This window comes from Boleophthalmus pectinirostris, unplaced genomic scaffold (genome assembly GCF_026225935.1).
Source record: "Boleophthalmus pectinirostris isolate CB_2022bp ecotype Guang Dong unplaced genomic scaffold, ASM2622593v1 HiC_scaffold_17, whole genome shotgun sequence".
NCBI classification, from domain to species: Eukaryota; Metazoa; Chordata; class Actinopteri; order Gobiiformes; family Gobiidae; genus Boleophthalmus; species Boleophthalmus pectinirostris.
In genome coordinates this window covers 16,491,996-16,516,925 of record NW_026571115.1, presented here as the reverse complement: position 1 = coordinate 16,516,925, position 24,930 = coordinate 16,491,996, and the positions used below count along the sequence as shown (strand labels likewise).

At 39.6% G+C, this 24,930-nt stretch overlaps 4 protein-coding genes across 4 annotated transcripts; all 4 read left to right on the top strand.

Annotated features, from left to right (window-relative positions):
• Positions 1 to 1,796: 1,796 nt before the first annotated feature.
• LOC110168986 (hemicentin-2-like) lies at positions 1,797 to 12,469 on the top strand. The gene is made up of 11 exons (XM_020934486.2): positions 1,797 to 2,001; positions 2,890 to 3,144; positions 3,352 to 3,639; positions 3,732 to 3,947; positions 4,035 to 4,259; positions 4,335 to 4,598; positions 5,712 to 5,969; positions 6,042 to 6,203; positions 6,524 to 6,718; positions 7,175 to 7,417; positions 11,100 to 12,469. Exons 1-11 carry the CDS (start codon positions 1,944 to 1,946, stop codon positions 11,297 to 11,299), a joined length of 2,364 nt encoding a protein of 787 aa, XP_020790145.1. The 5' UTR covers positions 1,797 to 1,943; the 3' UTR covers positions 11,300 to 12,469.
• A 996-nt stretch (positions 12,470 to 13,465) lies between these two features.
• On the top strand, positions 13,466 to 20,571 carry LOC110168740 (hemicentin-2). The gene is made up of 9 exons (XM_055152724.1): positions 13,466 to 13,681; positions 13,942 to 14,208; positions 14,917 to 15,240; positions 15,674 to 15,925; positions 16,139 to 16,287; positions 18,500 to 18,815; positions 19,253 to 19,585; positions 19,863 to 20,114; positions 20,209 to 20,571. Exons 1-9 carry the CDS (start codon positions 13,630 to 13,632, stop codon positions 20,214 to 20,216), a joined length of 1,953 nt encoding a protein of 650 aa, XP_055008699.1. The 5' UTR covers positions 13,466 to 13,629; the 3' UTR covers positions 20,217 to 20,571.
• Positions 20,572 to 20,668: 97 nt separating this feature from the next.
• On the top strand, positions 20,669 to 21,304 carry cmc4 (C-x(9)-C motif containing 4 homolog (S. cerevisiae)). The gene is made up of 3 exons (XM_020935334.2): positions 20,669 to 20,808; positions 20,884 to 20,949; positions 21,033 to 21,304. Exons 2-3 carry the CDS (start codon positions 20,889 to 20,891, stop codon positions 21,167 to 21,169), a joined length of 198 nt encoding a protein of 65 aa, XP_020790993.1. The 5' UTR covers positions 20,669 to 20,808; positions 20,884 to 20,888; the 3' UTR covers positions 21,170 to 21,304.
• A 261-nt stretch (positions 21,305 to 21,565) lies between these two features.
• LOC110167855 (cell division cycle 37, HSP90 cochaperone) lies at positions 21,566 to 24,677 on the top strand. Its single transcript, XM_020933252.2, has 8 exons — positions 21,566 to 21,915; positions 22,394 to 22,675; positions 22,804 to 22,906; positions 22,980 to 23,095; positions 23,180 to 23,302; positions 23,467 to 23,649; positions 23,740 to 23,811; positions 24,008 to 24,677. Exons 1-8 carry the CDS (start codon positions 21,808 to 21,810, stop codon positions 24,146 to 24,148), a joined length of 1,128 nt encoding a protein of 375 aa, XP_020788911.1. The 5' UTR covers positions 21,566 to 21,807; the 3' UTR covers positions 24,149 to 24,677.
• The last annotated feature ends 253 nt before the right edge of the window (positions 24,678 to 24,930 follow it).

The window sequence follows — 24,930 nt, the reverse complement described above, 5'->3', positions numbered from 1 at the left end:
TTTTCATTTTGGATTTTTTTTTTTTACAACCCTTTAATCCTACTCCTCTCCATGAAAATGTTCCTTTGGCTATAATATTCCACAGTATAGTATAAAACCTACATTATAACATACCATATGGGTATATTATTTTTGACCAAATGTCAGTTATAGCAGAGTTTGCTACATTAGTCAGACAAGACAAAAGCCAACAAACACAAATCAAAATAGGCAGCATTTATTCACTATATTGTAGCAATCATTTCTAAACTGTATTAAACTGTACACAGTACTTTGAGCATCTTGTCATTTACAGGAAGGACTGCTTGAATGTTAAAATAAAGGAATAGAGAGTGAAACACACTCAAGCTCTTTTTAAACTTATTTCAGTTTCAGTTTCTCTGACATTGTTGGAAGGAAAAATTGGTTAGTTAGAAAGACTACATAAAAACTTGTTGGCTTGTTACTGGTAGTAACAATTAACAGAAGGGATCTATAACAATCAAATCTGTTGGCTAGACTGACAATGTATTTCCTATTATAATGTCTTTCCTGAGTATAATGCATTCAGTTCTTTTAGGTGTTTCAATAGGGAGTGAAACAGCAACATGACTGGAATCTTAATGCTTGTTTTCTCTGCTAAAACTCCCTGTTTGTCTTTAAAGACCTCCCTTGTTACATATCTTTTTACCTCCCCCGTGCTCCCATCTAATAAACTACTCAGATGACCCCTGACCCCGAGACAACTTGCTGCGTGCAGCTGTTTATTCTCAGCTGTCTTACTTTCTCTGTTGGCGCATTGTTGTCTTTTTATTTTGTGAGTCACATGATGGCCAGGAAGAATCATATAACGCTGCATGTATCAGAAATATAATGACTTTATAATGTGTGTTTTGTAAATGGTAAATCCTTTACTTATGCAACCTGAATCTATTAAAAACAGGATACTGGCATTGGAAAGCACATTGGAAATTCCAAGGGTCAGTGAACACCCAAAAGTACAGGCATGTGTACTGCTTATTCTAAAACGTTACAAACTGAGGTATATTTGTATATTATATGTAAATTATCCAATAAAAAAGGATGAGGACTAAAAAGTGTTCAGAAAAGAATGAGTTGAGAGCTGCATCTAAATAAAGTGTGGGTGTGAATCAGAATCTAGACCCGTGGAAGTGGTCTATTTATGGCAGGCATGTCCATACTATGGCCCGTGGGCCAAATGCGGCCCTCGGACAATTTTTTCTTGGCCCTCAGGCTTCCAGGTGATGTGGCCCAAATTACCTTGCATCAATTAAAAATTATCTTTTTACTGCAAGTTTTTTTGAAAATCTACTTTGATAAAGCCAATATTGAAGATTTAATGTGTGGTTTTAGGAATTTAGGGTGAATAAAGACTGATGGCTCATTCTAAGGTGTTAAACATGCACATATTTCAATTATTCACTGTACTGAGCACCAGTCTACGGCCCTTGATCAGCCCTCTGCTTCATCTGTGTTTAGAGATGTGGCCCTTGATGAAAAAAGTTTGGACACCCCTTATTTATGATATCTTAATATTTAAAAAAGAAAAAGAAGACTAGAGACCGGATATAATAAAGTTCAGAAATGGTATGTTCCAGGATAATAACGTGACATGATATTGCCCCACCAGTTCCGCCACAACGGGATAATGGGGACTTTATTGAATTAAAGGAAGAGAAGTATTTCAGGGTGACATGAGAGAAAAATTTGTGAAAATGGGAACTTACAGAAAGCCATCTCATGATTGCTTAGTCAGAAATACAGTATCTCTCCAAGTGAACAGGGTCAGTGCGCGGAGTGCGTTGGCAGGCTAATCTCTCACTCCCCTCTCTCTTTTTCTGTCGTTCACCGTTTTACAGCGGACCAAGGCAGCTCAGTATCGGGACGCAATCTGGAACACACAAAGGGAGACATTGTTATAGAGCTTGGAGAAAACAAGGCAAATGACCAACACAATCTTGTTTGTGCAACTTTTCATTGGATTTCTTCTCAGTGTGGCAGGTTAGTTCTATTACTGCTCTACTCTACTCTACTACTCTATTATCTGCATGAACAATATAAAATCTATGTTATTAAGTAAACTATTTATTTGTTTATCTATTTTAACGACATGATGTGTTTATAGGCCATAGGATATGTTATGTGATGAAAATGTTTATTAGTGAAGTAGTGGCAGGTCGCTTTGGCATTAGGTGCGCTAGTGGCTTCTAACCAGGAAAGAGTAGCATCACGTGAGATTATGTTAATAAAATATTAGAAATTTGTCACTCTTAGAACAACAAGACAACTTCTGTTAAACATTCAAAACTGTGTTTTGCTTAAGTTTCCGTAAAAAGATGGGGAAAATACCCTCATTTCTTCTGGTATTTGAAACTGGCCCACTTTATATCATTGCATAGACTATACAAACTACGCCCGCTAGTGTCTAACTTTTGCCAACACACAGATTTTCGCGTTTTTTATTTTTTTATTTTTATTTTTTTTAATAAATAGCTAGCTATGCATCCGAAGTTAGCGATATTTTTTTACCCAATAGAATTATAACTAAGAAGTTAGGTCAGATCTGTGGAGCAACTCACCAGAATTAACGCTTCTTAAAGTAGGCCTATTTAAGCAAAAACATCAGCAACAACACTGTACAAAGCAAGATAAGTTAATGCCATAGTCTGTATTGTGAAACATTGCAGTCAGTGCAGTAATATCTCAAGGTGCAAGAATGGTGGATCCTTGATTAGAGAATTTATATTGTGCACCTTTAAGAGAAACGGAAAAAAATTACACGGAAAAAAACTGCTCTGCTCACTATGAAGTCATTTTTGGTCATCAGTATTGTTACTTAGTTTGAGATGTTGCTGGGAAGTATGTATTTATATTCCTTTTGTTTTGTAGATCCCAACTGTCCCATAACATTGAATCCATCTAGGGTCATAGCGAAAAATGGAGACCCGGTATCCATCAACTGTACAGCAGATGAAGAGCATGAGGGGATGGGGTGGGAATCACCACAAGATGGCATAGCAATGATGATGGTCAACCATTTGACATGGAGTGTGGGAACCACAAACCCAAACACGAAGGCTATGTGCTTCATCAACCCAGTGTCTCAGGAACAGTGCGGAAAAACTGCTGACATTGTTCTGTACGGTATGTAAATTAGATTAACTTTAAGTATTGCTCAACATGATAGCTATCTATCTATCTATCTACCTGTCTGTCTGTCTGTCTGTCTGTGCACCAGTTTAAAGTATACAAACGTGTGTTGAAATAACACATAGGTCTAGGCTACTTACAAAGACAACTTTGCACATCTCTTTTTAATTTGTTCAGTAATATAAATTTTTTGTTGTTCAGGTTACCCAGAAACAATCCAAATCACCTCCAATAGCAGTGATGGTATCATGAAAGAAGGGGAGGACTATTACCTGATATGTGATGTACATGATGTATATCCTGCTGCAAATCGATCAGTGGTGTGGTACAAAAACAGTGAGACATTCAGCAACTCCTCCTATAAGCTATATTTTAGACCAACCAGACATGTCAACAGAGCAGAGATCAGATGTGAAGCTCATTTGGATCTCAGGCCAGAAGGACCATATATCAATGTATCATCACAAATATTCAAAATAAATGTCACATGTAAGTACAATTTTGTCATTTAAAATGTTTGAAAGATTTATGCAACCTTACACTTTATATAACCTACATCTGTTTGTTTTTTGTTTTTGTAGTTGGTCCAGAAATGGATTGTTCTGGTCACGTGACAATAGCAGAAGGTGAGACACTGGATAATAAATGCCCTGTACGTGGAAACCCCACCCCTCATGTCATGTGGTTTAAAAATGGACAGCAGATAAACTCAAGAAAACCCCTAATGAGGGAGGATGCTGGCACTTACGTTGCCAGTATGTCAGGACTTTATGTCACCATCAGTGTTGGTGTATCATGTAAGTAAATACTATTTTACATACGTTTGTTAAAGTCCAGATACAAATTTAATCTATTAATTTCACTTCTTGTCTTATTTGCCATAGATGGACCTGAACTGAGTTGTCCACGCTATTTTACTGTGGTTGAGCATACCACTATTATTCTCAATTGCACAGTTAGAGGCTATCCTTTACCTAAAGTTGCTTTATACCAAGATGGAGAAGAGGTGCATTTAGAAACTATAACAAGAACAGATGCAGGAAATTACACACTTGTTGCCTCAACAGAAAATGAAAATGCCACGCAAACATTTGAGGTCATTGTTTATTGTAAGTTACTACCTATTTATTACTATTTTATTTATTTTGATTTCTGCTATTTCAACCATAATGTGTTGTTTTCAGATCCCCCATCACAGATTTTTGAGCTAGAAGGCTCAAGTTTTACTTTAGGTTCTTCTGTATATCTGAAGTGCTATGCCAGAGGAAACCCAAGACCAAAGTACTCCTGGATTTATTACAATATTTCAAATGTCGCAGAGAGAAATTTTGATGGGGTGTCGATTTTGGAGATTCAAAATGCCACAACTTTCAACATAGGCAACTACACTTGCCTTGCATCAAATGAGTATGGAAATGTGTCTAAAAAAGCAAGTCTCACCGTGAAAGGTAAAGATAACCTATGCAATTACATAAACTCCATTTATAACAACTAGGGACAGTAGTGGCTCCAGTGGAAACTGCCATTGTGTCCTTTGGCAAGACACTTCACGCACAATTCTATGGTCAATCTTAACTAGGGCTTTGGGTCTTAAAAGGTGCTGTAATGTTAAATAAATTGCATGCATAATAGAAATAATGACTTTTTTTGTTTCTGAGATTTAGACCTATAAGAGATTAGACTTTATTTATTTTCTTTCTGTGAAAAAAAACTAATATTTAAAAGTATCCCAAGTTAGCTATCAGGTCAGTCAGCATGGTCATGCAGGCCTATAATAGTTCATTACCGTATTGCCAACATGAGTGGATATTTGGCAGCCAGCTGTACACTTTGGCGTCTTGCACGTCATTCGTGGAGGCGGGTCGTTTCCTTTCGCTCTCTGTAACTCTCTCCCTGGTTCCCGCTATTCAGACGGGGCTGAAATTTCCGAAAATTTTGAAGTATTTTCTAGTACTTTTCTTTACTTGTAGGACCGCGGCGTTTCAACTTATCAGGAGGCTATAATAATACTTGACTATTAATTTAGTGTTCTGTTGCTAAATGGATTTTTACGACTTTTTACGCGTTCAGATGTTTTGGTTAACTTTTATGCTGCCGACGCTTTTTAACGCGACATTAGGTAAGATGTGCCAAATGAAAGTCTACTTACTGTTTGGATTATACCTTTATGTAGTTTTGGATGGTTTATGTTTGCTTGAGCAAGAATGAAATGTGTCTGGCCTTTTGTGCTGAGTGATAAGAAAGATATTTTAAACAACGGTGCGTTCAAGTGTCGTGTCCATGGACTGATTTTGAATGGGAGCGTATGCGTGTAGTATCTTGTGTGTAAGCTTTAGCTGGATATTTATTTAACCTTTTATTTGTGGTATTATTATAAAGTTACAAAGTCACTTAGCCAAAACAGTGGTGGATGGCAAGTATAATGCTTTCAGTGATTGTATGGGGTGGGGTATCCTTCCTGAGCCATGAGCCCTTTCCTGTAAACTTCTGACTAGGACATAGTTGTTGTTATAAGATAAAGTTGTTTAGCGCAGTAATTTGAATGACATCATGTCCTGCAGGTGTCAAGAAAGAATGTCCTCTTCAAATAAAGCCGGAGAGGATGGTGTTGGAATATAACAGCGAGAGAAAGAGTGCTACATGCAGAACTATTTCACCTACAAACAGCAACGAAATCTACTGGCTGGAAAAGGGTGGAAATAATACCAGCAGTAAAGAATGGGTCGCTGATACACGTAACTGGACTGCAAGCCCTGTTTGTGAAGGGACATTTAATGGAATAGGAACATGCAGGAAAAAACTAGACTTCATTCTTTACAGTATGTTTGACATTGTTGTGACTCTGTTTCTTGCTAGGACAACTTTTAACTGTGTGCATAATTTTTCTCTAGAAAAACCGGACAATGTTTCCATCAGGATTGAAGGAGGCAATGCCATAGTAATGGAGAAAGAGCTCTATACTCTGGTTTGTGAAGTCACAAGTGTTGCTCCTGCAAAGAGCGTTATGGTGAACTGGTTTAAAGGGAATGAATCCTTCACACCACCAAATGGAGGTATTTAAAGACTGTAGTCTTTAGTGAAATCATTACCCCATTTTGACACGTCATCATGTACCCCTGAAATATTTATTTTTTATTATTTTTGACCAGCCTGAGATGTTTTAGGTGTGGGAATACAAAACAAAAACAAAAGTCTAGTAATTAGAAATATAACTATACGTCTTTACATTCATATTAATCCATCAGTGACAATGTGGCAGCAAGGCATTTGCTCTCAAATAAGACCATGCGATCTATCATATGATGTCTACGTATGATTAATTGTGAATTTCTGTACTAAATTCAAGGTATTTTATATTTCTGTTTTTCTCTAGTTCATGTCATCTGCGCCAACAATTGTAATATTGACGAGACCAAGGAGAGTGTGCAGATGTGGTTTAAAACAAACATCACTGGAAACAGAACACAAAATGGAGTGGAGTTCTCATGTGGCGCTGTTTTGAAATTACCTGGAATACAAGAAGACATACCTTTACCAGTGTCCAAACCGCTCATTGCCACTGTCCACTGTAAGAACTTCCACTACTCACTACCAGGGGTGTAACAATAGCCAAAATATTGTGATTTTGTACATACAAGCTAATTGTGGATTGTCACATTATATTATATCACAATCGTCTTTGCCTAAATGCATTGGTTTGTTATGGGTGTTGCTAAAAAAAAACAACTATACAGACCATGATTCTTTGCAGTTTCAGTGCAACCAACATAAAGAAATCACTGTTTTCTAAAACATATTTTTAACCTGAATAGTTTATCCTTTGGAATTTAACAGAAATTACTCATTCAGGCATTTTAAATGGAAAAACTAGTATTTCTACACTTTCACACAATATTGCAACAAATATTGTATCATAACGTGAAAAGATTTGGATATTGTTACATCCATACTCGCCACTAGATACTGTAATTGCAGCATTCTTCCTTCATCTTTTCTATACTGTTAATATTGATATTTCTCACAGATAAGCCCAGCATTAACACTACGAAGCTTTCACACATTGTCCCAGTGTTTAGTGGTTATGCTGAAGACCTAAAATGTGAAGCTGATGGAAACCCACGTCCAGAAATCACATGGACTGCTGATGTAGATCTATCACCCAACCAGACCGGTGGTCTCATCTCTGTGACCAAAAAGGGAAAATACGTGTGCAAAGCAAAGAATACTTATGGATTTGCCACTCATCTAGTTGAAGTAATTGAAAAAGGTTGGTACAACTTCATTATTACATTTTGTGTATATGTGTGTCTGTGTGTGCTTTTCTCCATGAAAATATAATTGCTGTGTCTAGAATGTTCCACAATATACATTAAACCTATCTGTCACGAGGGAGACAATCAGGTTACAGCACTAAGCTACATTACAGTTCAGATCTGTGGAGAGTCACCCCTATTCACAGAAGGATCCATCCATCCATCCATCCATTTTCGTCCGCTTATCCGGGGCCGGGTCGCGGGGGGAGCAGCCTAAGCAGGGACTCCCAGACTTCCTTCACCCCAGACACGTCCTCCAGCTCCTCCGGGGGGACCCCGAGGCGTTCCCAGGCCAGCCGAGAGACATAGTCCCTCCAGCGTGTCCTGGGTCTTCCCCGGGGCCTCCTCCCGGCGGGACATGCCCGGAACACCTCCCGAGGGAGGCGCCCAGGAGGCATCCGGAACAGATGCCCGAGCCACCTCAACTGGCTCCTCTCGACGTGGAGGAGCAGCGGCTCTACTCCGAGCTCCTCCCGTGTGACTGAGCTCCTCACCCTATCTCTAAGGGAGCGCCCAGCCACCCTGCGGAGGAAACTCATTTCGAGCGCTTGTATCTGCGATCTCGTCCTTTCGGTCACTACCCAGAGCTCATGACCATAGGTGAGAGTAGGAACGAAGACTGACCGGTAAATCGAGAGCTTCGCCTTTCGACTCAGCTCCCTCTTCACCACAACGGTCCGATACAGCGACCGCATCACTGCCGAAGCTGCACCGATCCGCCTGTCAATCTCACGTTCCGTCCTTCCCTCACTCGTGAACAAGACCCCGAGATACTTGAACTCCTCCACTTGAGGCAAAGACTCCCCACCCACCCGGAGAGGGCAAGCCACCTTTTTCCGGTCGAGAACCATGGCCTCGGACTTGGAAGAGCTGATCTTCATCCCAGCCGCTTCACACTCGGCTGCAAACCGCCCCAGTGCACATTGCAGGTCCTGGTTCGATGAAGCCAACAGGACAACATCGTCCGCAAACAGCAGAGATGAAATCCTGTGGTCCCCAAACCGGACCCCCTCCGGCCCCTGACTGCGCCTAGAAATTCTGTCCATAAATACAATGAACAGAACCGGTGACAAAGGGCAGCCCTGGCGGAGTCCAACATGCACCGGGAACAGGTCTGACTTACTGCCGGCAATGCGAACACAGCTCCTGCTCCGGTCATACAGGGACCGGACAGCCCTTAGCAAAGGGCCCCGGACCCCATACTCCCAGAGCACCCCCCACAGGACACCACGAGGGACACGGTCGAATGCCTTCTCCAGATCCACAAAACACATGTGGACTGGTTGGGCAAACTCCCATGAACCCTCGAGCACCCTATGGAGAGTGTAGAGCTGGTCCAGTGTTCCACGGCCAGGACGAAAACCACACTGCTCCTCCTGAATCCGAGGTTCGACTATCGGCCGGATTCTCCTCTCCAGTACCCTGGCATAGACCTTACCGGGAAGGCTGAGAAGTGTGATCCCCCTATAGTTGGAACACACCCTCCGGTCCCCCTTCTTATACAGAGGGACCACCACGCCGGTTTGCCAGTCCAGAGGTACTGTCCCCGACCGCCACGCGATGTTGAAGAGGCGTGTCAGCCAAGACAGCCCCACAACATCCAGAGACTTCAGGTACTCAGGACGGATCTCATCCAACCCCGGAGCCTTGCCACCAAGGAGCTTGCCAACCACCTCAGTGACTTCGGCCAGGGTGATTAATGAGTCCGCCTCCGAGTCCCCAGCCTCGGCCTCCTCCTCGGAGGACGTGACGGTGGGATTGAGGAGATCCTCAAAGTATTCCTTCCACCGCCGGACAACGTCCCCAGTCGAGGTCAACAGCTCTCCCCCCGCACTGTAAACAGTGTTGGTGAAGAACTGCTTCCCCCTCCTGAGGCGCCGGACGGTTTGCCAGAATCTCTTTGAGGCCGTCCGATAGTCCTTCTCCATGGCCTCCCCGAACTCCTCCCAGCTCCGAGTTTTTGCCTCCGCGACCACACGGGCTGCAGCACGCTTGGCCCGCCGGTACCTGTCAGCTGCCTCAGGAGTCCCCCGAGCCAGCAAGGCCCGATAGGACTCCTTCTTCAGCTTGACAGCATCCCTTACTTCCGGTGTCCACCACCGGGTTCTGGGGTTGCCGCCGCGACAGGCACCACAGACCTTACGCCCACAGCTCCGAGCAGCTGCATTGACAATAGAGGCCGAGAATGAAGCCCACTCGGACTCCATATCTCCAGCCTCCCCCGGAATCCGGGAGAAGTCCTCCCGGAGGTGCGAGTTGAAGGTCCCTCTGACAGAGGGCTCCGCCAGACGTTCCCAACAGACCCTCACTACACGCTTGGGCCTGCCAGGTCTTTCCGGCTTCCTCCTCCGCCAGCGAACCCAACTCACGACCAGGTGGTGATCAGTTGACAGCTCAGCCCCTCTCTTCACCCGAGTGTCCAAGACACGCGGCCGGAGATCAGATGACACGACGACAAAGTCGATCATCGACCTCCGGCCTAGGGTGTCCTGGTGCCACGTGCACTTATGGACACCCTTGTGCTCGAACATGGTGTTCGTTATGGACAAACTGTGACTAGCACAGAAGTCCAATAACAAAACACCACTCGGGTTCAGATCGGGGAGGCCGTTCCTCCCAATCACCCCTCTCCAAGTGTCACTGTCGTTGCCCACGTGGCCGTTGAAGTCCCCCAGGAGAACAACGGAGTCCCCGGTCGGTGCACTGTCTAGTACCCCTCCCAAGGACTCCAAGAAGGCCGGGTACTCTGCACTGCTGTTCGGCCCGTAGGCCGACACCACAGTGAGAGACCTGTCCCCGACCCGAAGGCGCAGGGACGCGACCCTCTCGTTCACCGGGATGAACTCCAACACACAGCGACTGAGCTGTGGGGCAATGAGCAGGCCCACACCAGCCCGCCGCCGCTCCCCGCGGCCAACGCCAGAGAAATGGAGAGTCCAGCCCCTCTCAAGGAGTTGGGTTCCAGAGCCCAAACTGTGCGTGGAGGTGAGGCCGACTATATCTAGTCGGTAACGCTCAACCTCCCGCACAAGCTCAGGCTCCTTACCCCCCAGCGAGGTGACATTCCATGTCCCCAGAGCTAGTCTCCATGTCCGGAGATCCGGTCGCCGAGGCCCCCGCCGTCGACTGCTGCCCAGATCTCTCTGCACCGGCCCCATATGGATCCTCCTGCGGGTGGTGGGCCCAAGTGAGGACGGCACAATAACTCCTAAGGAGTTATTGTGATTTTGAGCAATAGAAACACCTGTAATTAATAAATACTAGATGTATATGTTTAATATACATACTCTAACATTACAGGCTGAGCAATAATATCTCCATGGAGACAAGTGGGTAACATACCGTTCACCAGAAAAATTGCACAGTATGTAAAATTTTTGGTGGGGGCCTGTCATCTGCTTTTTGTTGATGTTATTGTTTTGTCTGGAATGTTCCACACTATGCCATTTAACTTATTTAGCTCCATGGAGACAAGCAGATGACACCTCCAAGCTTCAAACTCCAAACATGTTATACTGTGGAATATTCCAGTCAATGCAAGCACAAACCCACCAGAAAAGTTACAGTGCACCTTTTAAAGAAACTAATTTATATTCAGATTTCAACTGTATTAATGTCTCATGTTTTCTCTTACAGTGGACTACCTGCCACTGATAGCTGGATTTGTAGCAGTCACTGTAGTGATCATCTCCATTATCTTTGTCTTCATCTACTCCATATACTACAAGAACACCAAGATGCGGCGCTACAATTTAAAAAATCCTAAACTTAGTGCCCACAATGGTAACGTAGCTAACAATGGATGGGATCTGCCATTGCCAATGACCAAACTATAGCATTTTATTAGTGTGTTATTTTTGAAGACTGAAGCTGACCACCCAAATCGAACTGCCTTAGAACAATTTCTTCCATTTTTCAAACATCACATAGTACAATGGAAATGATTTAACACAGTGCAAATTAAAATGAAAACCAAGTGCCAGTACCAAACTTTGTAGGTTACATTTAGTGTAGATCCCTGAGATAATTCTGTTAACATTACATACCAAAATAACAATAATTTCTTTCATTTTATGTTATATCGGCTTTAACTGCCTTATGGCACAGTGGAAAGACAAGATCCCCTTGGTCTGACATCTGTATCATTGCACAATGAGGACTTTGGTAGAGACCTGCCTTACCCACCAACTTGGGCTTTTGCACTGTATCGTTTATTTGAAATAATGTTTTTTTTAAACAACTTTTTAACTACTGCATTTTACCAGCTCACTGAATAGTAAAAATATAGCACAACAGGAAATTGGGCATAGTTGTCAGGCAAATCATGCTCTGTTGCAAGCTACATTTTAACATTTATTGTATGCCAATGTTTACCAGGATCAAAGTCTTGATTTCAACATCTTAAAACTACCATGGATGACAGAGAATATTTCAGGCACAGGGTAATAAGATGATTGTTACTATACTATCTGTCACAAAATTCTGACTTTAATGTTTTTTCTCCCATGAAGGCATTCATAACCTTAACATTTTAAAAGCCAGAACATGAATAATGCTGTGTTTGAAACAAGATCTTAATCAAAAACTACTGTATTTTTAGTCATATTTAAGTGGGGTTTTTTTCCGTGTTATTCTGTGAAAGTGAATGTGTGAAAGATCTCACTTATAGTATTTTGTGTTGTGTGTTTTGTATTGTTTTTTCCATTGAGCACATTGTATTGTAACCCTTGTTTAGTCAAAGTGCACTTTTTCTATTGTCAAGTCCCTTTGTCTTACCACACTTTTGTGTTAATCAACTTTTGATTGTATATTTCTTTTTTTTTCTAATTTGTTTTTATACTATGAATAATGTAAAGTATTTATTTATTATTTATATTAAATGGTAATAGTGAGATGAAAGAGACAAAAGGACTGCAAAGGATTGAAAAAACTGGAGTAACATGCAGAAAATGTGTGTTAATGTTGTAAATAAATATTTTAGATTGTAAATACATGTTTATATTAAAGCGAGATTTTTTTTTATTAATTTACAATTTATTATTACAATTTATTATAAACTGATATGGTTTTGTGTTAATACCGTTCATAGGCAGTGTTGGGGAGTAACAGATTACATGTATCGGAGTTACGTAATCAGAGTACAAATTATGAGTAACTGTATTCAGTTACAGTTACTGTTTCAATGAGAGGTAATTGGATTACAGTTACTTTGTTAAAATGGACCCTTAAACCAGGTCTAAAACCAGGTCTAAACCCAGGTCCAAACCAGGTCTAAACCTGGTCTAAAACCAGGACTAACAGGACTAAAACCAGGTCTAAACCAGGACTAAACTAAGACTAAACCAGGTCTAAACCAGTTGTAAAACCAGGTCTAAACCAGGACTAAACTAAGACTAAACCAGGTCTAAAACAGGATTTAACAGGACTAAACCATGCTGTGCGGACGTGTTTCCTCGTCTTCTATCAGTAATATTTTTAATACGGTTAAGTAAAGTCTGAACTTTTCATTTTCTTTTAACAGACAAAACATCGTTTGTGAAGATTTCCTCGTCTTTGCTTCTCTACAGTAAATCAAGTAATCCAAAGTATTCAGATTACATTACTCACCTTAAGTCATTTAATGGATTCCGCTACAAACAACATTTTACAAACATACATTTTGGGGTATGTAATCTGTAATCTGTAGGAGAATACATATACACCGTAGAACATTCCAAACAAAGCATTGAAGACAAGCAGAAGGCAGATCACTACTAGTCATAGTAGGATAAATAGGATGACTCATTATCAAAACAAAGGCAGCAGGTTTTACTAGCTTATGCTGCGTTCCTGTTCCGTGGTAAAACGAAAACCTCAACTCGTCAAGCTATTACTTACCGTATATAAGTTATATGCATTAATTGCATTTGTACTCCACGCAATGCACATTTCTGCAACGTCTCTCCGTGACTCCGCCTCCCTTGCAACCTCTTACAAAGGTCAAGGCATGATACTGTTTACCTCAGAGCAGGATATTAAATGGCCTACCATTCTTACGGCACGTGAAGGCATCGCAGCTACTTTTACTTTCGGGACTTTCTAAGCAAATGAAAGCGACTCAGCAGTGTCTCCTATTCCTGATTTTGGACATCGGAGCCGCGGTACTTTAGTTACTTTTGTAGCTAAAATGGCCAAAACCGTGTTGTTCGTCGTGTGTAGCTTTTTCCTTTTATTCACAGGTAGGTAAATCATGTGATTACCTTGGTGTTACTTGACTATTTGTTATGTTGATGTTGACTTCATGTAGCGTATACTTGTCAGCCTACGCCCATTGTATGATTCCGTTATTAGGCCTGCAGAAAAAGTTAGAACGAAACAAAAGCGTCGCCAGTTTACACCTATGTAGAATTGAACGCCGCTGAGTCATTGAAAAACAGTCTTCTAATGATGTTATGATTTTCTTGGAGGGCTGATCATCTTCCTTTGCATTTTTCCCCAGGACAATCTGACAAGTGTCCTTTTGAAATTACCCCATCCACAGTAGTGGTGGAGTATGGAGGCGCGTTTACAGTCAACTGCAACTCAACTACAAATGAAGTCGAAGGAATGGGCTGGGAGTCAAACTACAAAGGAGTTGGACTCACATACGCTCCTCATGTCCAATTAAAGATCGAGGAAGTAAAAAGATGGGATATGGAGTCTCAGTGCTTTATAAATTTAAAAAACGGTACACAATGCATCGAAAACTTACCAATCACAGTTTACAGTAAGTTACTTCTGATATTTTGGTGATGGCTTTCAGATGACATCAAAACTATTTCATGCAGATGGTAGCAGCTATAATGCATATTGTTAAAACTGGACTTTTTGTTGAAATATTGTGAGTTATAGGTTAGTTTGGTTCAACTTAGGGCTGATGATCATTAGAATGTATTTATTATAACAAGTTCAAGGACCAAATCTATAATAGTACCAATATACTACTAATAGTATTACCATGTGAACATTTATTAAAATACCATGTTCGTATCAACAATACGAACAAGGGGAACTGATCTGATTGTGCATACTCTAGTTTTGTTATTTTAGTTATTTTCCCCTAATTGCCTAATTTGTTTATTTATGTATTTTTAGAATGTGTATATCATTTGTGTTTTGCTTTGTCTCAATTAGTTTTATGTTTATGATAATGTTTGTAATTATAATAAAGCATTAGTCTTTCATAGCGCTTTTCCAGACACATTCAACTTCTACCACGCCCAAACCCTGATTAGTTTTCAAGATCAAACAAGCATGGCCACCTCATTCAAGAAATCATTTCATTTTCAAGTTCTGCTTATGCAATGAGCTTTTTCTTTACCCAGTAATGTGTTATCACTTCATTTGGATCTATGAAAATAGTCAATTTAACAGTATTTACTCACATATTTTATGAAACACTTAAAAGTTTGTGTGTTGTGTTTTGTTTTTGCAGAAAACCCTGACAGAGTCTTTATAGTGCCTGAAAACCTACTCATGGAGGAGCACAAAGAGTATGAGCTGCAGTGTAATGTATCCAATGTTGCGCCTGTGGCTTCTGTGTCTGTAGCATGGTATATAGGGGATACCAGGATTCAGAAGGAGCAGCTTTCTTCTGCTGTCATGCGCTCACCAAAGACCGAGGCATCTTTCCTCAAAATAACAGCAGACAAAGAAAATCATGGAAAGAAAGTAATGTGCGAAGCCAAGTTTGACTTTCGACCAACAGGGCCATATATAATGCCATCTAGATCAGATCCACTGGATCTTCAAGTACTGTGTAAGTGATTTAAAAGTGCATTGTTTAACTCTTCTGGTACAGTGTCCACTACTTCCTGGTCTCCATGGAGATGGAGATTTGGATGCATTTTGCTTTTCCTGAATGTTTCACAGTTAAGCATTTAACATGTAGATTGTCATGGTGACAAGCAGGTGATGCCACAGGGCCAACTTATTAGATTTGTAGAAGAATGTTTTTCTGGATATTTTTGAGCAATATAACCATCTTTAATTAACAACATTTAAGTTACCATTAGACTGACATTTAATGCCGTCCTGTAGAAGACTCTAGGCAAAGCAGTAACATATCCATATCAACAGGTAGAAGAACCACCACCAGAAAAATTACAAAGTATAATACGTACATATAGTACAATGCACATATAACCTAATGGGAAATTAAAACATGTATATACTGTTTTTATTAATTTCAGATCAACCCTTCTTTAAAGAACCCAAAGTGGAGATGGTTGAAGTGCCAACTAATGGTAAAATAACATTGGATTGCACAGCCCAGGGACACCCCACACCTACTTACCTCTGGCAGGTCCCTGAGCCCACTGAACAGCAGGTGAGGAGTCAACCTATTTTGGACCTCCTGGGGCCCTTCCCAGGAACTTACAACTGTACTGCATCCAATTCCCAAGGCTCCAGCATCAAGCAGTTTGTCCTCACAAATGCTCCAAGTAAGATAATTGTCCCATTTTTCCCCTTGATATGCATTGTTGATTGTTTAATGCTTTTTTATACTGTTCTTCATCAGGAAGTGCTCCCGGAACCACTGCTGGAATATTAGTGGCTATATTTTTTGTGTTCATTGTGATTTTGGCATGTGCAGTGTATTACAGACAGAAAAAGTCTTTTGATGCACAGTGACACTAAACTGCCATTTCCCACAGGGGACTACACAGTGCTAGCAGCCGTAGTTGGAGTCCTGGCAGTCCTGGGTTTCTTGTTCCTAATCAGTGGACCATTTATTGTGACTAGAGATGGGACTTTTTCACTCAACAAAGGCGGCTACAGCAAAGGACAGGTCTCGCAACCAATATGAGTTTTAGTTTTTTTTCTTTTTACCAAATGAATGAATGATAGTTTTTTCTTACAAGACATGTTTTGTTCTGCATGTTTACTGGGTGAGGTCCTTTGTAATGCAAGCTAGCATTTTGCATGTGTGATGTTATCAGCTGCCTTTAAAGTACTACTTAATGAATGCGTTTCATCAGATGTACTGTATTTATATCATTCAAAGCAATGACAATTGATACTGCTAACACCTTGAATCGAGAATCCGATTTGCACTTCCTATTTTATTTTATGCATTATCCTATTTTATGATTAAGTAACCATAACCCTAACTACACGACTATGATACACTACCGAAAACTATAATGTGCTCATGGTGCTTTTCACCACATGCAGCTCAGGAATGTCTTAGTTTTATCAGTCTTCATACACTACACTACACACACACTACAAACACTAACCGGTATTAACTGTATAGTGATATTTGGTAATAGTGTATGAGGTACATATGCTTGAGTTTGGACATTAACATTCACTACTTATTGCACTGATAATTGCGCTTGCCTTTGTGTCTGCTGTTTCAATGTCCTTACTGTGTATGTGTGAGCCTCTTAAACATGTTTACATCAGTGCATAGTACACTGGGTATTCTACATATAGGCATAATGAGGATAAAACCTGTGTTGCTTTTATACTGGAATGATTTGTGTGTTATATAAAAATCATGAATAAAGAGCTTTATATTTGTAACTTCCTGATTCAGAAAACTGATTTGGTTAAAGCCTTCTAAGTGTCTTTTTGTCGTTTTCTTGCCACATTATGTCATCTCAAAGCACTGGCTTACATATACAGGGCCAGGTCTGCCATACTAATGAGCTGAGAGCACGGTAAATGTAAAGGGGAACTGCCAATTCAAATGGGCCATTTCTAAAAGCGTGTTCCTTATGTTAGCCCCTGTCATTCCCACAAGAGGTCCTGCCAGAACTCTGTTTGTGTATGCTCTGACCGTGCTGCTATGGCAACCACAGTGACATTGCTCAAGTTTCTCATGGAGTTTAAATTTTAGTATTGATGCCAAACTTTGTTCTTTTTAAAATGGAAACTGATAAAAGTAAATCATATTCAATGTTAAGAGCTTATATACTATTTTGGGCTAGTTCACATTCCCAGCTGTGCCCTTTGTAATTAATATCATAAGCATCTGATTACTCATTGCATTGCAAAGATTTGAGCCACTCGGTGTATGGAATTGAAAACCAAAATGTTCAGTCTTTATGGATTCTGTTTTAAAGGAAATGTCTTTTTTTTGCAAAGGCCTGCCACCTGCTGCATTCCCCTCTTTTACTCCAACCCCCCACCCCCAAAGTCATCTGGGATGAAGGGGGCCCTTTTGTCCCAACATAGTTCCCTGCAGAGTTACCAAGCTTGCTCAGGCCGGAACTGACTACTTTGTCTTTTTATCTACAGCTATAAAATAATACGATGGATAACTGCATTCTGATTAGATTTCTTTTGTTTTGCATGTTTCACTCAGGTAAGTTCACACAAATAATCATTCTTCTTGAAGTTTATTAAATGTTCTGTGCTATGTCAAATATCTAATTAACTTAGCACACTTACAAATGCATGGTTTTCTGCACTAATAGCTATGTTTTGTTGTATTGGCTATATATTGATCTTGCTCTGTACTTGCTACAACAATTGCGAACCACATCCATTACAACTAAACATATCTGTTGGCTAAAATTGTTTATTAACTTTACAACAGACATCGTCAGATGTGACTAAGATGCCTATTGCCCACTTATACACAGGTGCAATTAAACAATTATACAGGCCATTTAGAAATGTTTAATCAAACCTCATTTGTCCTTTGGAGTAAGTTACATAATCAATCTGCTTTTAATGCACACACAGATAGTGTAGGAGTGAAGAAATATTATATAAAATCACTCAAATAATAATGAGAACTACTCAAGATACTACTCAAGCAGTATGCATAGATGTAACATGATTTATAAAACTAAATGTTGAAAAAAATTATACAATAATGTCAATGTAAAGCTTATCAGTGATAGACTTACCCACTTTGTATAATCACTGAATATAGCATTTTGTCAAGTAAGAATACTGTTCCTTCAGAAAAGAGTTCAGAAAAAACTACCCGAAATGGTATGTAGAATGGTATAGTATTACAAAACTGACACTTTATTCCAAATAAAGTAAATGTAGCTTAGTGCATGCAACTGATTTCTCCCCACCTCTGTGGCTGCTGGATGTCTTTAGTTTCAGGTGATGGGTGCTCACTGAGTCTAAAGCCCCCCCGGGTGGTGGTGGGCTTTGGGGAGGCTGTGTCCGTCAGCTGTGAAGCCACTCGGCCAGTGCGTGTCCTGGGATGGGAGTCGGCCATTGGCCCCTCACACACTCAGCAGGAGCAGTCTGTGCAGTGGAAAGTGGACAGCCTTATTGACTGGATCGAGGAACCAATTTGTTATGGAGTGTTTCACACTGCACCAAGGCAATGTGAGGAGAAACTGAACCTTGTATTGTACAGTAAGTCAGCTTCTTCTTAACAAATCTTGTAATAAAACAATGTTCATAGTGCACTTCTGGGGCTACACATATACACTTTATACTACTTTTTTACATAGACTTGTACTGTATTTTCATCATCTAATTGCATATTATATTAGTGAGACATGACCAATAGAAATGTATCATTCGTTTCAATAGTTTAATATATTTTAATTGGCAAAAACTGAAATTCGCTGCTGTTATTACACTCTACAGATCACTCTGGGAAACTACTTTCATTGCAATAAATATGCCATTTGAAATCCATACTATACAATGACCAAATTAAGAAGTGTACTTTTCAATTTGTACAAATGAATTCTTCATATGCAGACTATAAATTTCATGCTTGGTTGAAGTTGATGTATTCTTTTGACTGTGCTTAAGAGCTTCACTTTCATGTGTTATTTGCACAGAGACCCCTGATAGCGTCAGTATTCGGCCTGTGGACCACACTGGGCCCATGGTGGAGGCAAAGAAATACCAGCTGCTCTGTGAGGTGCAAAACATTGCCCCTGTTCAGTATCTCACCCTAAAATGGTACAGAGGAGATACAATGGTCCATAACCACTCCTTTTCGGACCTTACATCTTCTTCACCAGTCCAAGTGTCTTCTATCCTCGAGATCTTTCCATCCAGAGCTGAAAATGGTGCCAGCTACAGGTGTGTGGCTGAGCTGGAACTGGGACCAGAGGGACCACAGCCTCTTCCAAGTGTGACATCTGATTCACTCAATGTCTCTGTCCAGTGTGAGTTATTACATTTTGGTTCATATTTTATAACTGTGACCGTGAGTAATATTTTGCTATTCAAGTTTAACAGCCACTGTAAATAAAGGACTGACTTGACTAGGTTTTGTACAGCAAAATGGGAACTCATACCATTCATACAAAAGTTCAATTCATTACCCTTTTCAATAACGCTATCACTAATTAGAGCAGTATTTATAATCACCATTAAAACTGTATAAATGCTATAGCTCTACACTATGCATGAACTAATTTAACATTTTTTATTACTGTCCAGTTCCACCAACTTTCATTGGGTCTGAAACAGAAGTGGTAGAGCTAATATCTGGTGCTGAAATGGCCTTAAACTGCACTGCTTTGGGGCACCCCTCACCTGTGTACTCCTGGCAGTCACCCTCTGTCATGCAACAGACTGGGGATGAAGCTGTTCTTATGTCATCCACACTTGTGCCTGGACCCTACATATGTACTGCATCAAACTCACTGGGGAAAAGGAGCAAGAATTTCATGGTTAAAGCAAAGACCAAAGGTTTGAAGAAGCTAAACCCTGTATGGTGATCATATACACATAATTAATTAACTAACTAATATATGTTTGTGTGTGTGTGTGCACTTTACTTTAGGTGTTTAAAGCAAGCAACAACATGGAATATGATGACAACATTTGCAACAATTTTTCATTCCTTATTTCCTTTTTAATCAAAGAGGATTTTATTTTTGCTGTTGTAATAGCAAATCTGAGACTATTTATGTATTAGGTTGTTATCCAACTGAATTAGAAAAAACACATTAATACTATGTTTATAAATTAACACATATGAACTGTGGCCTTTTCTTGAGTATACAATTTGTATTCACTACATATGAACATTCCTCATGTCAAATTTAATAATGAAATAGGGCATACAAATATAGGCCAGTGTACATTGAATTTCTGCTTTAGCTTTGAAATGTGTAAATATGTATTGCTTCAGTTTCATATCTTTATAAATAAATGTTATATATAATGCTGTTTTTTTCTTCTACGTATTTCTCTCGACAAATGCAGCTTTTAACCACAAGATGTCGCTGTTGCACTTGCAGAAAATTTCATGGGTATCTATAAAGTCACGTGACAAAAACATTACACAGCTAGCATGACAGCTAGCTTCAACTAATGACCTTTTTGTAGTTTTTGTGCTCTTGTACATTTTCCTAATGCCAGCAATTATTTCCAAACACAGGTAAGTGTAGCATAATATAATTTGCGTTATATTTGATTGCTCATTTTTAAAATATGAATGAGTTGTCCTTTTCAGATAATATGCCCCGACAGAAGGATCCATGTCAAAAACAAGCATGTGCAATTCAAAAGTGTTTACAAGGTATTGACACTAGTGGTGTTACAGTGGCATTAAGCAAAGGTTCACTTATGCAAGTTACAACTGATTCTCTTTGTCCTTTACAGCAAATAAATACCTGGAGATCATGTGTGAAGATGTCATCAGGGAGATGCGCCGCTGTTGCGAAACCCACGCGGCAAACTCCATTTGCTGCTCGGGTTTCAAGAGTTCCGCGCCCACGGAGAGTAAAAATAATCCGTGATTCTTCAGAGGGACTGTTGGTCTTGGTGGAGGTTATTCAGTGCAGTTGATTTGCCATGCCATTTGTCGATTTGTCAGTAATCCTAACCACACACAGCATTACTTATTAATAAAAAATGTATTTTATTGTCTTTCATTTTGATCATACGTCCAATGTAGTCAGTCGCTATCAATCTTCATTCATACATAAAAACGTTATTTATTATTTCATCTTTCGCAATACCTGTCAACACAGGCTGTCAAATTTGTCCTTATGGCATGCATTCGCCAATTCAATATTTATAAAAATAATAATAATAACATTTGTGTTTCAGACTAAACATATTTATGATATGGTTAGTTTACTTCATAAACGTTCTCTGCCACTTGACGTACATGTTACGCAATGACGTCAGCGGAAACGTGCAGCGATTCTTTCTAGAATCCTGTAGCTCTCTCTAGCTAGCTCATGCTCGCTGGGTTTATCAAAGTTTTTTCCAGTATATTATCAGCAACAGCAGGAATATACCCACATAGCGATTTTTAAACAGTGCTTTTGCTTCTATAAGGTTTGTGGATTCACGACTTTGATTAGCCACAGAAACTTATTTTAGGTAAATCACAGGCTAATATTCCTGGCGTTAGGATCGTCCTGGCACAATGTCCAGAATAGATTACAGTGTTTGGGACCACATTGAGGTGTCCGACGATGAAGACGATACCCACCCAAATATCGACACTCCGAGCCTGTTCAGATGGAGACATCAGGTAAGTGCTTTTATAATTTTCAGATGTTACACTGGTATTAATTAGTGACAACGGGACTTTGTCACTTCCTAGTTGTAGCTAAAGCACTGATCCAGTTTTGTTGTTGTGATGTTCATGATGAACGTTTAAGTTCACAGTACATAGAATAAGTAATACAAATATTAGAGAGATGCACATACCATTCAGTTGCTTATTGGTATTCTTTACTGTGTCTGTGTTATCCCTTAGTCGCCCAGGTAGGTACCGCAGTAAAACAAATGTAATTTTCTTTTGCTATTTTAGCTATGACAGAGCTTTTCATTGTTATAGAGCCAAATAAATTGTTTATTTTTAAGTTTCCACTACCCATTTGTCTTCTACGCTTTACTTGGGATTTCCTTACACCTCAATTGTACATTCGTTCTTTTTAAAAATTTTTTTGCATTGTTTGGCCAATGGTGTATACTACAAAATGTCATTATTTCAATGTTTACAACAGGCACGTGTTGAGCGAATGGAAGAATTTCAAAAGAAGGGTGAAGAATTAAATAAAAGCCTCAGTGATTGTCGACGCAAGCTTGCAGATACACAGAAGAAATTAAAAGAGCTGAGTTTGTCAACAACAGATGATGCAAAAGCAGAGCTCAACAAAGTCCAGGCTGAGGAGAAGAAACTTAAAAAGGAGGAGCGAGATTGGGAGAAAAAAATAGATGACTATAATCGAGAAGAGAAAAAGATGCCCTGGAATGTTGATACGCTCAGCAAAGATGGTTTCAGTAAGGTGAGCCAATAAGAATAATAGGAAAAGTCTATGTTTTGTTGCATACGTTTTCATTGTGTACATTTAGCCATAAATGTAGCTTGTAAAAATTGGTATGCAAATATATGAAGAATCTTTGTGTTATTCAGAGCATCGTAAATGTCAAACCTGAAAGAGAAGAAACTGAAGAGGAGAAGGAGCAAAAACACAAAACCTTTGTTGAGAAATATGAAAAGCAGATTAAGCATTTTGGTAAATTTAAGTTCTTGCCCTCAAAATAAACCAGTAAAAACTTCATACTTAAAATAATGTATGTTTTTTATAGGCATGTTGCGACGTTGGGACGACAGTCAAAAATATCTGTCTGATAATCCACATCTAGTGTGTGAAGAAACCGCAAACTACTTAGTTATTATGTGCATTGACCTTGAAGTTGAGGAGGTAAATACTGCAAAATAAAATCATGACTTTGATTTGGTTATTATAATATGTTGATTTTAAGTAATTGATTGTCTGCTTTTTAAGAAACATGCCCTAATGGAACAGGTTGCCCATCAGACCATTGTTATGCAGTTCATTTTAGAACTGGCCAAGAGTCTAAAGGTGGATCCTCGTGGTTGCTTCCGACAGTTTTTTGCTAAAATTAAGGTATTCTAACATTCCACATAAATTGCAACAAAGATTTTCCAGAACAATATAATGTGGACTAAATTTTGAGTTGATTGTATTGTATTGTTGAGTTTAATTGCAGAGATATACTGTACATAACAAAATGAAGAAAACAAGATTGGACCTTTTGTTTTTGTCTTTAGACAGCAGACCAGCAGTACCAAGATGCTTTCAATGATGAGCTAGAGTCCTTTAAGGAGCGTGTTCGTGGTAGGGCAAAGATTCGCATTGAAAAGGCAATGAAAGAGTATGAAGAAGAGGAGAGACAAAAACGACTGGGGCCAGGCGGACTAGATCCTGTTGAAGTTTATGAATCTCTTCCATCTGTAAGTTTTTGTTTTTTAGATGCCAGGTTTTCATTTTTTATTTTTTTATTTTTGAAGGTGATTAAAAACAAAGCACGCTTTTATTAACAGGAAATGCAGAAATGCTTTGACGAGAAGGATATCCAGATGTTACAAGATGTAATAAGCAAAATGGACCCCACAGTAAGTTACTCCTAAACCATCTAGAGACAGTATTGGTACAAATTCAGTTTACATTTTTGGAGTAAAAAAACATTACGTGTATTTAATCTGTTAATTTATTATTTTTGACATTCTGGATATTGTATGTTAATGTTAATTACGATGCTTGTTTTTAGACTATGTGGGAAAGTGCTGAAATATGTATTCATTTTTACAGGAGGCAAAGATTCACATGAAAAGATGCATAGATTCAGGACTGTGGGTCCCAAATGCAAAAACAGATGAAGGAGAGGAAAAGGAGGAGGAGGCCACATATGAGGAAGTAAAACAGGAACAAGAAGAATCAAAGAAAGAGTGACCAACTGTGTTTGTGTGAAAATGTAATCCAAATGTATTTGCTGTCACTGTATTGCATCTCTACCACATGTATGCATAGTTTGCCCAACAATTAAATAATATTGTAGTTAGATGAAGCCAATTTACTGCACAGCGCCTTTTTTTTTTAAAATTATTAATCTGCCAGAAATGTCTTGGTCTTTTACATTTGTTACTTTTGCTTGATGCATTAGACTATATTCAGTTCAGCTTCATTCCTTTTTATGAACTGTATGATAGGGTTGTTTTCAATTACTGTCAATAATTCCCTGAACAAACGAAGTCTTCACTCTTGTGTATTTCTTACAACATTTCAATAATGATAATCTGTAACAACAGCTAATGCATGGGTTATTTTATGCACTTGAGTCTCCTGACCAGTGTTGTATGTGCTTCTAAAGAGGAGAATGTGAGTTTCATTTATCAACGCAATGGTGTATGACTGGTATTTTTGCACTGCAAAGAGGGTTGTTTGCAGCTATAAAATGTGAAAATAAAAGCTGTTAAGCTAATATGACCATTTTTTTAAATTTGAGCAAGACATGTTCAGATGAAACAGAAACGCAACAGCGTCTGATGAAAGTTTAAGATCATAACTTATTGTAACTGTTGTTAACTCTAGCAAAAACACAAGTGCAAGATAGAGCTTCGAAGTATGGCAATGACTAAGGTAAATAATACCTGTATATCTCACCAAACAGAGGTCTATTTGTAATACAACAGTAGCGTTATCTCTTCGCATACTCCCTGCGTATGGTCGTGCGT